The sequence below is a fragment of the Numenius arquata genome, chromosome 21 (genome assembly GCF_964106895.1).
Source record: "Numenius arquata chromosome 21, bNumArq3.hap1.1, whole genome shotgun sequence".
Taxonomy (NCBI): domain Eukaryota; kingdom Metazoa; phylum Chordata; class Aves; order Charadriiformes; family Scolopacidae; genus Numenius; species Numenius arquata.
Window position 1 is genome coordinate 6,021,965 of NC_133596.1, and position 15,784 is coordinate 6,037,748.

A 15,784-nucleotide genomic window follows, 5' to 3' on the forward strand; every position below is an offset into this window, starting at 1 on the left:
TTTTTCCCTAATTGTATTCACTCGAGTGTGCCACGCTGACCTTTCCGCTTGAGTTGCAGGTTTGTGACTTCTGGCTGCTAGTTTGGATTTCATTCAACTGATTTAAAACTTTTCCCTTAAAAAAGAAGTGTTACTTGTGATTCTTTGGCTTCGTGCTTTTTAAATGCAGTGAAAAGCCACGTTGCTTATTTAGTATTTCAACCTATTTCATAGTTATATAGTATTACAATGAGTTGGGCTACTTTGGATTAGCTCCGTTTTGTTCCCCTGAAACTTCATGGCAGAATTACATTTTCCATCTTTTATTCTTGTTGCTAAAACATCTATATTTTGAATCCCGTGTGTAGGACTCGAAGCTGCCGCCGTCTTAATGCCCTAGTCTGTAAACACAGATAAGGCTGAGAATAACTAAAAGTTATTACTGCTAAATGACCATTTGATTGCTTTTGAAATGACTAATTTCTGGAGGATATCTCCTTATTGCTGTTGAGAGTTTGGTGATAGAACAGTGTTGGTGAAATTTATCTGCTAACAAAAGCTCGAATATATGACACTTTTACTCTTATTTCCGCTTGTATTGCTTACTTTCTTCAGAAAATAAAGCCATGCCGACACTGTTTTTTACATATTTGGGCTTAAGCCAAGCAGGTATGACTGTACCTACAGCCACTTTCAAGCGTGTACTTGGCTTTGTGCTATTTTCTCCTCTTTTAGGGCACCTGGTTGGGAGGGAGGGGCCGCAGAGAGCACAGAAAGATTTCCTTGTTCTTGGTTCTGGTGCCTGCCTGCCCGGAACAAGCAGTCACGAGAAATCCCGTGGCCCTGGGATAGAGCATACTCGGTGCCGGAAGAATATTCGGGGTTACAATATTCGGGACTGCAGTAAAGATTGAGTTTAGTTTGTTTGTTTTTTAAACGTAGTCGTCTTTAGTCTAATTTGGCTTTCTCTGACAGGGTCAATATTTGGTGTTTCTGGAAGCAGAAGCAACAAACCCTCTTACCTGGTATTTTTCTTCTCCTCTGTAGGTGTTCCGTTGGAATATACGTCGCACATTTATGGCGATTCTGAGCGTGAGGGCAGACTTCTGCCAGGCCCAGCACAGCATCCTGGCTGACAAGTGAGCTGGGAGCAGGGGGTTCTACGTGCCATAATTACTTTGCCTTGAAGACTCCAGACACAGCGAACACACTCAAATATATGGGATATCTTCTGCCCATTGGAAGCATATTCCTCTTACTGACTCTAGCAAAACTAAGCATCAAGAAGACAAAGTGGAGAGAAAATCTGCCCTTACTTTTTTGCCTCACCAGTGCCTAAATGTAGAACAGGCTGCCTAGTCTTGCATGTAGTCAGAATTTGTGGAGTCTGAAGGATACCACCTGCAGTAATTGAGGCCGAAGTTGAATTCAAGTGGATTCTGAAGCAAACCTGCTTTTCTAGAAGTGAATTCTTTAAGGAACAAACACGTCAAAGCAAGCTCTGATCAATCCCAGGCATTTTAGTGGTCTTTTTAATGTGTTCTGCTGTGAAACGTTTCCAAGGTTACTGATTTTCTTTTTTTTTTTTAATTTTTTTTGGCCCCTTACACATTTTTTTTTTTGCCATTATGAACCGTCCAGCCCCCGTGGAAATTACTTACGAGAATATGCGTTTCCTGATCACTCACAACCCAACCAATGCAACCCTCAGCAAGTTCATCGAGGTAAGGCAGTCACACGAAGGGTCGTCCTTCTTTCCTTATTTGCTCGTAGTTTCTGCAGAAGCACTGAAGAGTCATTCTTCACACCTGTTACTCGATGTATGTTACTTGAAATTTAATGCATTTTATTGGTAATATATTGATTATATTCTCTTGACAGTATGAGAAGAAAATTTACCGATTACTTTCCAAAGTCCTGCATTTCTTTCATTGTGAGAGGCTGGATGAGCTTCCATTTTAGAACACAAACACACGCCCTTGCCATCATTCTGGGCCTGGTTTCTGCAGGACAGCACGTTCTGCGATTCTAAATGTTATTTTTCATTGAATAATGCAGCACTTCTAATATATCGATCTATTGCTCATCGTCTGGCTTTTAAAGAAGTAGTTAATAGAAATGTAACTGGTTTCTGACCTTTCTTCTCCCTTAGAGTAGGACTAAGTGCAATACTTAAACTGATGTTTTAGTTTACAGGGTGTGTTCTCAAACTGCTTTATCAATCCCAGAATTGTCAGAGATTTCAGGTGCCGGAATTTATCCATGAAAAATGACATCTGCCTGGATTGAACTGTGGGACGAGCCAGTACAGTGGGCGGTGGATCAGAACATTACTGATACAATAACATCTTAAATGCTCCCAAGTTTAATACTCAGTTTTCTGAAAAAGTAGCAGATGGTATCATGAGAGAAGTTTTAGTCCCGTGTATTTCTGCATTCTGGTTTGCTCCAAACCTGCTCTATCTTTGTGCCCTTATATCTAGAGGACTTTTTATCGCACATTTGCAGGTCTTTTCCATTCCTAAGAGATCCTGTCATCTGATACTGATGTCTGACTGGGGCTATTAACAGACTTCCATCATTCAGCAGTGTGCTCTTCACCATGAATCTCTTCAGATATTAGTGGTTAATCTTGTCTGAAAGCCATGTTCTTTTCATCTTTATATATTTTTTTTCCCATTGTTGTGGATTGTCTTCCTTTTCCAGGAGTATATATTATTGCTAATTGTTTGAAGTTATAGTGATTTTGTCCAAACATGAGAGGAAATTCTGCTTGCTGTATGAACCTTCAAAGTGAACGGGAACAGTTTTTGTTTGATCGTCTGATTATTTATCTAGCACAATGTGCTACTTATAGTGCATTACAAGGAAGCTGGAGTATGGTGGTGTGTGTGTTCTGTTCCTCCCTGCCTCAAAATGTCAACACTGGCTGAAGCAAACAGTTCCAGGCTTCTATTTAAAGAGAAGAAGAAGCTGCATGGAGAATATAAGCAGCTATTTTAATTTTGCTCTGATACATGCAATTTTTTTCCACCTTGACATTTCCCTAGAGAGGAAGAATTCAAAGCTGTTTCACGTTTACTCCTGTCACGTGTAACCCGTGTCCTAATATAGGCCATAAACCCCGCTTTCCGCATTGGCCCTTGTTCCTTCCTTGTGTAGTCACCTTGGAGCTGTGCAATAGTCACGGTACCGCTGACCCCGTGTAAAACGTTTAGTTCTGTAGCTGATGAGAAAGTTCTTTAATTCTTCATGCTGTCAGTGTGTTCACGTGTTTTTCCTTTCTCTTAAAGGAGCTGAAGAAGTACGGAGTGAGAACCTTGGTGCGAGTTTGTGATGCCACTTATGATCAAGCTCCTATCGAAAAAGAAGGAATCCAGGTTCTAGTGAGTTGCCTTTAAAACTGTCTAAAAGTGAAAAATCACTTGTCTAGAAGCGGGTGGGCATGGGCTTTGTGCTTTGGGCAAGAGTTTGTGGCTGTTCCAGATTGGCCAGATTGGTCCCCTGCATCAGATAAAGCTGGTTTTGAGAAACTCCCTGTACTTTTCTGAAAGGTACTTGCTGATTCATTACTATCACCTGAGCCCTTTAGTTGCAGCAGCAATGTCTGTTCCTGGATTTCTGGATTTGTTGAGGTATTTTGATTGCCTTTTAGTGACTGGTTCGATACTAATCCAATGTTCAGCCTTGTGTTTCATACAACTCTGGTCCTGTTCTCTAGATGTGGCACTTCTTGGCTTGCCGTTGACCTTCTCAGGCTGCAGATAAATCTCCCTCCTCTATCTCTTTCAAAAAGCTCCATCTCTTGAGATCGTAGCTGAAGTGTTGGTACAGGCTTCCATGGACTGGCTGTAGCAGGGTGTGGATCGGTGGCCTCGTCACTGCTCCCCTGTGACTGGAGCCCGGCTGCTGGTGGCTTCTGCCTTCGGCAGGTGGAATTCCTGAACTGCGACTCAGAGTTAACATTATGCAATGACCGAATGACTATATCGTCTAGCATTGCTTGGTGTTTTAGGGGAGGTTTTTTTAATAGGTGTGTGCTCATACTAAGCTTGCAGGCGGTATTTTTCCAGGCAATACTTCTGAATTATTATAGTGTGTCAGATATAATCAGTTTATTTTACTGCAGTGAGTAATGTTCTGTTTTGAGGCCAGAAATTGCATCTTACCTTCTTGTTGCAGGTAGTCAGTCTTCTATTGCCTCTTCATTTTTATGGCTCAGTCAGAGGAGAACTTCTGCAGTTTTCCATTAGGAGAAAAACTTGTGAAAACTCCACCTACAGGTCAATCAGGTTTCTTGGCTTCTGGCCCCAGTAAGCATTTACTCCAGTTCCAGGCAGCCACGTGTGCCTCAGTGTTGCTGGAAAAATCAGTCACTACAGGGCTACCAGTGCTCCCAGGGCTGTGTTCTGGAGCAGTATTTTTGTGCTCCCAGGGCTGCCCTCTGGAATAGCATTTTTGTTTGCTCCAGGGCTGTCTTGGATTTTAGCATCACAGTGTTTTGGGGCATGCTGCTTTGAAACCTCTAAGCTGCAATACTCCGAGGGTTGCCAGAGACTAGAAGGATTAAACTTCTGGTGTGGAAGCCCTCAGAGCTCTGAGTTTTAGCTGGGGCTTAGAGTATTTCTGTGTTCCTGTGCCAGAGCCCAGATCTGAGTTCTTCCTAGAAGACTTGGGATAGTTTTGCAGGTGCCCAGCTCTGCCAGGGTGGCTGACTTGTGAGGCTGCCTGTCCTTGGCTCCCACAGCTGTGAGTGAAATCCCCCTTTTCCAGCCCGTGATCGGGGCCTCTGTGGGACCCAGGGAGCTCTCTGTGCTCTGGAGCCTGCACTTCCGAAGTGGTTTGGGGATTTTGGTTCTCAAGAAACTTTAAAAACTTGGTGGTGGGTAGGTTTGAACTGAAAGCAGTTTTTTGAGGAAGCTTTTCTGAAAACTGGAAATGGTGTTTCCGCCACCTCTGCTAAGTGCCGTTCTGTTGGAGAGCCTTTCACTTTGAGTAACAGATGTGAGAAAGAGTTTTATGTCTGTACACATTTGCCTCGGCTAACGAGCCTCTCCGCATTTGGTATGTACCAGCTCTTCTTAGTACTCTGCTGCTGCAGAAGGCAACGGGAGAGAGCATAAATCCACCAGGCATCTGTTAAGGGTAACAGAAAACAGGAGGTGACAGGGAAGGTTTGCTGCTAATGTCATCGCTGATCCTGATGATCCCAGTCATGAGGTTGTCTTAGTAATTTACTGTATTGCAATAGTGTTTTGCTATTTGAGATAAGCTTAACCAGTCACCGGCACGACCACCTCCTGCAGAGCTTTTCCTTCCTATGAATACATGCTTTTTCAAAGCAGAGTCCTGTTGCTGTTCAGAAATGGTATTGAATTACCATCTGGCTGAGAAAATAACACATCGCTATTTAAAGCTAATATTTGCTTGCAAAAATAACATTAAGATTAAAAACACAGCCTGAGAGAGATTAGTGTCTATTTTAAAACTGTTGAGGTCAAAAGCGTAGTGGAACCCTTGAAAATGAGAGCGTTTTAGCAAAGCCTGCTCTCATGCCGTGGTACGGGATCATGTACTGGGAAGATGGGTAGAATGTGGCAGCTCGAGAGCAGCTTTGGCAGATGGCATAGTGCGAAAGTAGAGAATTAGATGTTCCATGTTTGAAGTAGTACTATCGCATGTGCGTGTTTATCAACAGAGATTAAATCCAGGAGACAGGAGGCGGGGATGGATTTAGTTTCTGTGGGCTTCTGCAGTTCTTACAGTTATGTTCGTGTGTAAGGTCTTGTAACACACAAATGCTACATCGGAAAAACTGGCAGGTTTTTCTTCTGGACGTGTTTTTGCGCTGGCTGGCAACCAAGGAGGCTACAGCAGTTTTGTTCATCTTCAGGTTCTAAGACACGTGTCATTATTCTCCTTCCATCAGTCCTTTATTTATTGTTCATCCCTGGATCAGACTTCCGTTACACTCTGTGCCCACCAGGATGGCCACCACCTGAGTGCTGGTGGCCAGTTGGGAGTGCTAACGAGATGAGACTTCATTGCCATCTGATACTTCTTGCATCTCCCTGGACTCTTGATATTGAGGATGGGAAAGTTCCACCGCTGGTGCCTGCGGTCCCATCCTACGCAGATGCAGGCGGTTCTGGGAGTGTTCTGCTGCTGTAACTTCAGTGCGAGTGGCACACGGGTTTTGAAGAAAGGGTCCTTTGTCACTTTAAAGTGCTGTCACTGCTTCTTGGTCATCTCAGTTCTGCATTGCCAGTCCTGCAGTCCTTGCTGACTGACAAACCCAGAGCTGTTCTGCTGAGCAAGGCTGCTCCAGATAAAGGATAAATAAGAATAACCCTTTCTCGCCCATCGTCCTTCCCAGCTACTGCAGGGTGGCAGAAAAGAGCTGTATTTTCTGTTTGTGCAGTCTCAGTGCATCATCCTGGTTATTAATGACTGGTTTGGTCGTGGAGCTTAGCAATTTGTTTTCTATCCTGTCCGGTGGGAATTCGGAGGTGATGCTGGCACAACTCATCATCAGGAAAAAACCTGCAAAACTTTGCTGCAATTACTCTTCTAGTCCCAGAATTATTCTTGTTCCCCATTCTGGGCAGTGTCCTGTGACGCAGTGTTTTATCAGTGCTAATTTAATGTCAGTGTACCATTCCTGGGAAGGGGATGATCTGTGGGGAAATGAAGACTGTGATTAATTCAGGCCAGCACAAGCGTTGTGTGGACGTGATGGTGAACATGTAAGCTAAAGCAATGTAGCGAGCTCCTGTGTCTGCTCTGAAGGAAAGGATTTAATTTTACCTAAAACTAGGACACAGAACCGACATGTAAATCCTGTTCTTTGCAAGGCAGTTTCAAAAGAAAGCATCTTGCAACGGGTAAAGCCTCTTCTCTTGGCAGCTCATCTCTTCCTGGGACAGTGGATGACACTAGGCCTAAAATAATACAGCTAGCAGTGTGTGATTGAGTGGAAAATCTCATAAAAGCCTTTTATTAGAAAGAGCAAGTTTTACTTTATGATCTTGTTTCTATAGACTTTTATTTTGCTGTGTTGTCCCAGATATTTTTAATTTCCCGTTGGCTTTAAAAAAAGAAGAGTTCTCGGCACTCTTCAGATTTTGTGTATCTTTCTGAATTAATCGCATATAAAGTTATTTCAGTAATTTAACGCTTTTTGGTTTTGTAGTTCCGGGCCACAGGTTTTTCCACCTTGCAGCTTTTTGTAAGCGCTAACATATTTCTAAGGTGCTCTTGGGCTGAGGTCTGTGCGAAGCTGTATTTGGTATTCAGGAAGCGTCAGGGTAGCAATAAATACATTTCAAAATGAAAAGTCTGGCGGTTGTACTTGTTCAGAGTTCCTGCCTGCTTCTTTCAAGCTTCAGAGAGTATTACTTGGTATTAACCTGTTCTCAAGATACTACATGAAAGACTTGTTTCTGGCCAATAAGGGGAGAAGAGAACTCCTTTCAAAGCAATTTCCCCACCATTTGGGGAGGTTATTGAATAATACGAAACTCTGGCCGTGAGTCTCACTTGTAAAATGCATTGCAGTCATCTAATGAAAAGTGCTAAATAACTACTAAGTATTAGGTTGTGGGTTTTTTTCCCCCCTTGCATCTAGGAGTGTTCTTTCTACAGCGCTCCCCGTGTCTTGAGAAGATTATAAAGCATGCGATGTTGTGCTTGGTCCTGAAATGCAGGACGTGTAGTACTTCGCTTCGCACAAGTTCCAGCTGTGACCTCGGGGAAACGGGAAGCTTCTGACATGTAATTTTGATTGACGGCCACGTTAATGATATTAAATGCGGCCCAAGTAGTTGAAATGTTGGATCCCCCTTTAATAAGCCAGAAATGAATTGTAAATGCTGCTTAGTTGTTGACTTTGCCTTTGTCTACGTGCTTTTCTGGTTGTTTTTTGTGAATGTGGGTTTTTGACTTGAAAGTACCCAGCTAATTTTAACTGTCTTGCTTATTGGATTCGTGGCAGCTGGACAAGCTGATCCATTCGAGTTGTTATGAAGTAGCTTCTCCTCTGCTGACCCACTAGGATTGTTATGAAGTAGCTTCTCCTCTGTACAGAGCCTGTAGTACAAATAGTATTTTAAAAAGTTGACACAACCACAGGCAAAAGTCTACAAAGTTCTCATCTGTCAAGTGTTTATTTGAAATGTCTATTGATTTTTATGTATTTTTAATAAAATGAGATTTCAAGGGCAGCTATTTTTCTAAAAATTCTATACTACAAAGGAGCTAATGTAGAGTTTTATTGAAGTTTTATTGAAAAGTGCAATTAAATGATTGTTAAACACTTAGTGTTGCATTACGATATTGACTTTCAAACTTCTATACAACCAGAAAAATACTCACACAACTGTTCGTGTGATACACACGTCTTGCTGAATGGAATATTTTGCTTCTCCCAGTTCTGGTGACCTTGCTGTTGGTTGTGGATTGAAATCCATGTAGCTAATGTCCCTTTTTTTTTTTTTCTTTTTTTTTTTTTTCCCCCCTTTGGAAGGACTGGCCATTTGATGACGGAGCACCACCCCCGAATCAGATAGTTGACGACTGGCTAAACCTGCTGAAAACCAAATTTCGTGAAGAGCCTGGATGCTGTGTCGCTGTTCACTGTGTTGCAGGGTTGGGAAGGTTGGTGTTCCGCTCTCTGCTTTTTATACTCCACTTAATGTCAGTTTGTTCGGGAGGCAGGTCATGGAAGGTGTTAAGAACATGCCAATTTCTCTATTTTTCTCCCAAATAACACTTTAAAGCAGCATCATCATCAAGTTTGTGTCATTAAAGCAAGAGAGACTTATTGCTGCTCAAAAATCTCCAGTAATTTCTTAACTCTGATCGAGGATGAGAGGAAGAACTTGGAGAGATTGTTCAGAGCACTTCTGTCAGGTGTGAACGACACGAGCAGTTAAGATGCTATTAATTTCAAAGTTTATATCTTTCTGCAAAAACAGTAAGATCTCTTGTGCTTCTTGACAAATGCAATATACACGGATAGTACAATTTCTAAGGCTGTACAGTTGAGTTTCTTTTTAATTTCCTCCTGTTTTTTAACTGATATAGTATTAAGCATGTGGAAATAAAAAAAAAAAGCTTTTAGAAAAATTGGTTCAATTACTTTCTTACGCTAAAGTGGCTTCACTCTGGTGGTAAGAAGAGTTAGGCTTGTATTTCTTGCTTCCGCGCAGACTGATGTTTCTCTTCTCAGTGCTCAAAATATAACTTCCTTCTTTGGGAAAAACTTCCTTTCAAGATGAAATAAAAAGACGACTGATTGGGGAAAGCTAAATGCAACATTCGTATTCCCAGCTGTCATCTCTGAACGTTATATTTATCCTATGGGCTAGAAGGAAACGGAGCTTAATTATTCTTACAATAACCAGGGGACTGTTAATATTTAAAGATATGAATGAATGGGCAAAAAAGGTGGATTAAAGAAGTCGAGTAAGCACAGAGTTGGAGTTCATCAAGCTCTTAAGTTTCCACCTCTGGAGAGGAAGAGATGGGGGAAATGAAGAAGTAGAGGGAGAAACAGCCAATATTTAAAGACACGAGAGCCGAAAACCCAAGGCAATTTACATTTGTTTATCCGTTTCTGCTCTATTTTTATCTGAGGAGCACCTTTAGGAAGGTGTAACTCGAGGGATTTTTCCACTCTCCCATTTCTTGCATAACACCAGGCCAAAGGGTACCAGAAGTTCCCACCTTCTGTATGTCACAAACTCCTGTCCATTCCTTACAGAGTAACCTTTTTGCTGCTGATCTCAGAACTGCTTCTGGCAGAGGGAAAAGCAAGAGCTTTACAGGTTTTGCTTTAATCTGGAAAACTGTCTACCTGTAGCAGGGAATTGAACTTCAGCTATAGTAAAGAGACAGCTTCTTTTTGTTGTTGTTGTTGTTGTTAAAGTGACTTTTAAAGTTTCAAATTGTTTCCTTTGGAAAGTGAATAATTCTGTTTATGCAGGTGGCAGTGATAGTGAGAGTTGTTTCTTCTGAACAATGTTTTTGTTTAGCCATGGATACCGGTTTTCCAGTTGCTACCACCTGCTTAGTCCTTCCCTTCTCTACCCCCAGAGGTGCCTGGTGCAACTCTGTGTTTATGGGGTGAACATCAGGAGAGAGTCAGTGTGTGCTGTGACTTCCGCTTGTTTGAAAAGCCAGCTCTTTACACTTAACCAATTTCCAAAATGTGGAGCCCAAATTAGAAAATTTTGCTCTCTTGTCCCTGGAACACCCCGTTCCACGTACAGCATATAAATAAATAAAAAGAAAAATCTATCTAAGTCATCTCTTCAAACCTTCATAGATCTGTCTCGCGTACAGCTAAATCTGAAGTGTCATAAGAAGCAAAATGCATGCAGGAGGTATTACACACTTGTTTTAGCAAAGCAGAAAATTAGGTTATAGTGAAATGAGAAAGCGTAAAAATCTAGAATTATGGTTTTGTGCCCCAAACGCTAAAGAGCTATTGATTTTTATTTTTTTTGTGTGTGCTGGAAGCAGAGCTGTCTACTAAAAGAAATTTTACATTAGGTACTCAGCAGGCAAATGTCTTTCTGTAGATAAAAAGAGAAAATACTTAAGCTATCTGTTTATAGATTAATTTGATGTATTTTGAGAGGTTCAATATATTGTTTCTCTAGATCTTCCCTTAAATATTGATTTCTCCTTTAGGGCTCCTGTACTGGTTGCACTTGCTCTCATTGAATGTGGAATGAAGTACGAAGATGCAGTTCAGTTTATAAGGCAGTAAGTTAAACTTCCCCATTCTCAAGAAATCTCTCACTTCATGTTGCATTTGAATATCGTGCATCTTCACAAAGTTGGTTAGATTTCTCATTTGTTTTCTAGAAGCTATATCTTGATGATAATGGGTGTGATTTTGACGTTAACGCTGAGGCTTTAAATCTGGACTTATATATTAAACCATTGACCTAAGACTCAAAGATGTTGAACTCGGGAGGAAAAAATGGCTAGGCTGGGGCTGTAAAAAATTATGGGTTAATTGAACATGGACTAATTGCTCCTAACTAGATAAAAAAAAATAAAATTCTATTGAGGTTGGGCCCCCAAGCAGAACTTGTACAGTAAGGAGGTGAGCACCAGCAACTCCTGCAGGTGCTGTGGGTGAGCGTGTTCCCCACCCAGGGAATGTCAGCAACCTCCCTGGCTGGAAAATAACAAAAACTGGTGAAGGATGAGACTGCTGAGCTCTGTTGGTTCAGTGATAACATCAGACCTTGAAATGAAGCCCAGCAGGTAAGATTATGTTGAATGAGCTTTGCCAAAAAAGCAATTCATCCTTTTATGGATTCCCAGGGTCTTCAGTTATCTTTGTAAACTGTGTTGCTGTCAACAGACTTTTCTGAATTTTTCCTTTCTTAAATTCCTTTTTTCTCTTCCTGGTATGGTACCTTTTATACAGAGAAGCTCTTTTCTGAGAACCTCTTATTATATTAGCTAAGTAAGACCATGACACTGAGATACAAACATGTAAGTAGCACACACATCTGCAAGGAAAGGGTGACCTTGCTGTTGCTCAGTGCCTGCTGCTGGTGATGGAAATATCCTCTCCCAGCCCAAGAAAAATACGCTGAAATACATCAACTGGATTTTGATTTTAATGTTGGCACATGGGTGATGAAGTGCGTGTGCTGCTCTGGTTTAGCCTTCCTCAAAGTGGCAATGGATACGAAACCCAAGCCAAAATCCTGTTTTGTTGATACAAAAAAAAAGCTTTGAAATGAGGACTAATCTGCCTTAGAATGTGTATGGTGATTGAAGCAGTACTTCTCCCATTGATACTAGCCTTCATTCTCTTTGTTTTAGGAAAAGGAGGGGAGCTTTCAATTCCAAACAGCTGCTTTACCTTGAGAAATACCGACCTAAGATGCGATTACGCTTCAAAGATGCCAACGGTCACTGCTGTGTTCAATAGAAAAAAAACAAAACCAAAATAAATCTCAAACGAAGGCAGAAGTTAGCATGGCTGTTTTCTGGACTCTTGGCACCTGGAAATGTGAATCTGGAATGAAACTACGTCATCAAATTAGTGGTGGAGTCAGTGCTCCTCAACCTCTGTCCTAATGGTGGTGATAATTGAAAAAAAAACAAAATAAAAAAAAAAATTTAACAGAAACATTTCAGTGAAGGATTGTTTTCTCCTTAAGCTGCAGTTTGAACATCTGCAAGGAGAAAATGAGTTTCTGAACCTTCTGTATTTTTAACTTTTTAAGAAAAGAAATAAAGTAAATTTTATGTCTAAGGAAAACCAGCAGAGCATTGGCTTGTGCAGAAACTATTTTCTTGATTTGAGGAAAGTACCCCACAGTTAGGGCCTGATACAGTAATTCCTGTGGGACTCTTTTAAATGGAGTTGCTTTTTTTTTTTTTTGTTTTTTAAACCTTGCTGGGAGCTGGCAGACAGAGGTGCAGAGGAGCCTTTGTTGCTGTATGGGAGCAGCCTGACGGCCTTAAGCCCACCCTGGGCATATTCTAGAGATTCGGTGATGTCTGTGGTGTTTGTCTACCTGGTGTTCACGCTCTGCAGGTGTGAAAAAACTTCCTGGTGGGCTTTATGAAAAGACTCACTGCCTAAAATCCTTGGTGAATCTGCTGAAGGCCTTTTCTGATTGATGGGAGATAGTGCTTTTAAGTGTGTGAGTGTGCGTGTGTGTATGCACGTTTGGGTGATTTTATGTGTGAGTGTGTCACAATCTTATTTTTCCAAAGAATTTGGCTGAAATGATCATTGTCTCTCTGTTGCCGGATAGAAAATCTATCCCGGCAGAAGACTGATGTTCAAAAGTGTCCTAGGTGAGCCAAGGGGCAATTCAGACAAGGACTTAAAATTAATTTTATCTGTCATAAGGAAGAAGAAAAGGCTTTTTGCTGCTCTCTGGGTTCTCTGCCTTGCTGAAGGCAGTACATCAGGATTTGGGAGAAGGGTCTCATTTGTCTCATCTATGAGGTCAGGATGGTCCCGCACAGAAACGCGGCCCATGAATAAAAGCCCAGTCTGGGTGTTTTCCCAGCCTGACCCTCACGTACAGTCCAGTTTAACCACCGATTGCCTTGTTATTTTTTATTAGGCTCTTTTGGAGGGAGAATCTCTAGTTACACATCAACATGCCTCTCATCTATTCACCATCAGCAGACCATAAATACGCTGACTTTTTGGAGTGTGGACTGGCACCACATTCTCTTTGTGGGCCGCTGGTGTTGTCAGTGAATTAATCAAGACAAGTCGTTTTCCAGCCTCTAATAAGCAGTTTCAGCCAGGCTGCTTCTACCAAACACATCTTAACTTAGTGCCCTGCCCTGGTAGTGACCTCATGCTTTCAACTTGACGTTATGTCTGTAATATTCAGCCGCTGAAGGCTTTGAATACAGGTTTAAGGTCATTTTCTCCTGTGATCTTTGGCTGTAGAGCACCAAAGGCTGTTGGTGGTCTGTGCCTGTGGCGGGTGTAGGCTGGTCCCCGGCTTTTACCGATACCTCGGCTGCTGGCGATGCGAGCTGCCTTCGCAGGATTTCTTCCTGTTCTGGACTTCTGGTTTCAGTCTGCAGCTTAAACCACGCAAACCTTTTCAGAGCCGAAGTAATGGACTTTCAGAATTTTATTCCTGGAAGGGATTTATAAATTTAAGCAAAAAAAAAAAAAAAAAAAAAAAAAATCATGGTACTTGTCAAGCCCCTCGCTTTACAGATACGCCAACAGGCAACGCTGCACTCCACGACACTCGGTCTGTTCCCTGCCTCGAGCTGTAGTGCTGTACTGAGTCCCTGCCTCCCTCTAAGATGTGTAACGTTTCTCATTTCTTTAATAGATAAAGGAGACGCGAAAGTGTTTGTGATGTCGATGCCTATGTTAGGGAAATAACGGATCTGGTAACGTTTGAGTCCAGGTGGAAGGTAGATGATGCTGAAATTACCTGATCCTGGCCTTTACTTTCCCCTGGCAAACTAGAAGCCTAATGTTCTAACTGTTTCTGTGAATGAAAATCGATGTTTTTAGTAAAATGAAATACTGGTAGCTAAAGCCGATTTGGGAAATGGTGGAAGTCAGGTTGGAGGGGAAGGTGTCGATCTGGATTAAAAACCAAACCACAACCCCTTCTGAAGAACAATAAAAAGAAAATTTTACGTGCTCTATGTATAACTTTGCATTCTTCCCCCCTAGTCTGACTCTGATTTTATAATGTGCTAATTTCGTATACTATGACTCTGCAGCCTTAATTGAGGAAAAAGAGTGAAAAGTGCAGACTGTCACCCAGTGTAGCCACGAGCGGGAGGGAGCGGGATTGTGGCCGGTGTCCGGTAGGGACAACACTCGGTTCAGCACTTGAACGTAGTGCAATAAAGTTCTTGCAGTAAAACGTTTTCCCTCTGGCTCTTGATGAATTTATTGCAGCTCATTCACGTTAAATGCTCTTCTTTTGCTTGGATTTGTAAAGGCCTTCGGACAGATTTGTCCGTGCCCCTTGGATGCTTGATCACCACTGGGTGCTTCATGGCTTGGAGTTGCTGGTGGGAAAGGTTCTACCTTGGAGCAGCGCCGCAAGAAAAGGAACCTTTTTCTTACTTTTAAATTACCCGTTTCATGAAAGTCTAGACTTACCTTTAAACAAACAAAACACACACACACACACACACCCCCCCCAAACCAAACAATGGCTCTGAACTTTCCCAAGAACTCTCCAAAAGTTCTCTTGCAAAACTTTCTCTTGTGCCCTAGACAAGACTAGACACCGTCCCACCTGGCAGGGCCTGAATGGGGGTATTGTTTTGGGGGAACAATGAGTGAGTTTCTGGAGTCCTGGATCCCAGTCAGTTCCCCTTCCTTGCTGGTGGAATGCCACTGCCTTCAGCTGTGTAATTTATTTAAATAATACTAAGGTGCTATTTTCTGGGCTTCACAGATAACAATCCAATCAGCTTTGCTTTGCTGCCATCAAAGAAATATGTTACTTGCAAATCGAGGTCGTGTTTCTAATATTTATCAGATTTTTCCCACTCGTGTAACTAGAACAAATTTTTAGTCCCTGTTGGCAATGAGATAATAAACCACTTGGACTGGGGGACTGGCACCAGTAACTGGGAGGTTCCTTCTCCTCTTTGTATTCGTATAGCTTTTGTTGTTTGTTTTGGTTTTTTTTTTTTTAACACCAAACTCTTGCTTTGTTTGTTTTTCGAAGTTTTTCTACCCTTTATGGTTACCCTCCTGTTACATCCCTAGAATGTCCCTGAAATGTTTTGCTAATCAAAGGCTACTCAGTAGGAAAAAATACCGTGCGCTTCATTGGAACTGAGATATTCCTGTAGGATACGAGTTTTCTCTTGTTAATTTTTTTTCATGAACATCTAGGCAGCTTCAGATACTGAGGCTTTAAGTGGAGACACCACTTAATCACATGCATATTGATATCACTCAAGGTGCTACTTTTGGAGCAATTGATGATAAGCAGAGCGGAGTGACTGCGCACGGGGAAGGAAACTGCAGGAATTCTGGTTTGCGCTTCTAGAACAGTGTATGTTCTTTTAACTAAAAAATTGTAAATCCTTTAACTTAGTCTTAACGCTTGCAAATCAAGTCCGCGGAGGGGTTTAGGTAGATGTTTTTTTGGGGAGGGGAAGAATAGCTTTTTGTCAGTAAAGAGGTGTGAAGTAAGATGGCGAGGCTGCTCTCAGACCTGTTGTGAGCTGGATTTCTGGCACTTAAGTCCCAACGGGCCACAAGAGGTAACGCTTTTCACAGGTTTCTCTGGAACTCTCTCTGGAACAC

General features: G+C 41.9%; 1 protein-coding gene across 6 annotated transcripts; it reads left to right on the forward strand.

Moving 5' to 3' along the window:
• Positions 1 to 1,514: 1,514 nt before the first annotated feature.
• Positions 1,515 to 14,115, forward strand: PTP4A2 (protein tyrosine phosphatase 4A2). Of its 6 annotated transcripts, XM_074162126.1 has the most exons (6): positions 1,515 to 1,542; positions 1,621 to 1,703; positions 3,273 to 3,365; positions 8,504 to 8,634; positions 10,675 to 10,749; positions 11,830 to 14,115. In XM_074162126.1, exons 1-6 carry the CDS (start codon positions 1,515 to 1,517, stop codon positions 11,936 to 11,938), a joined length of 519 nt encoding a protein of 172 aa, XP_074018227.1. In that variant the 3' UTR covers positions 11,939 to 14,115. The 6 variants fall into 6 exon arrangements, with proteins under 6 accessions (XP_074018227.1, XP_074018228.1, XP_074018229.1 ...); XM_074162127.1 differs by lacking the exon at positions 1,515 to 1,542 and having other exon boundaries at positions 1,584 to 1,703; XM_074162128.1 differs by lacking the exon at positions 1,515 to 1,542 and having other exon boundaries at positions 1,584 to 1,703; positions 8,543 to 8,634.
• The last annotated feature ends 1,669 nt before the right edge of the window (positions 14,116 to 15,784 follow it).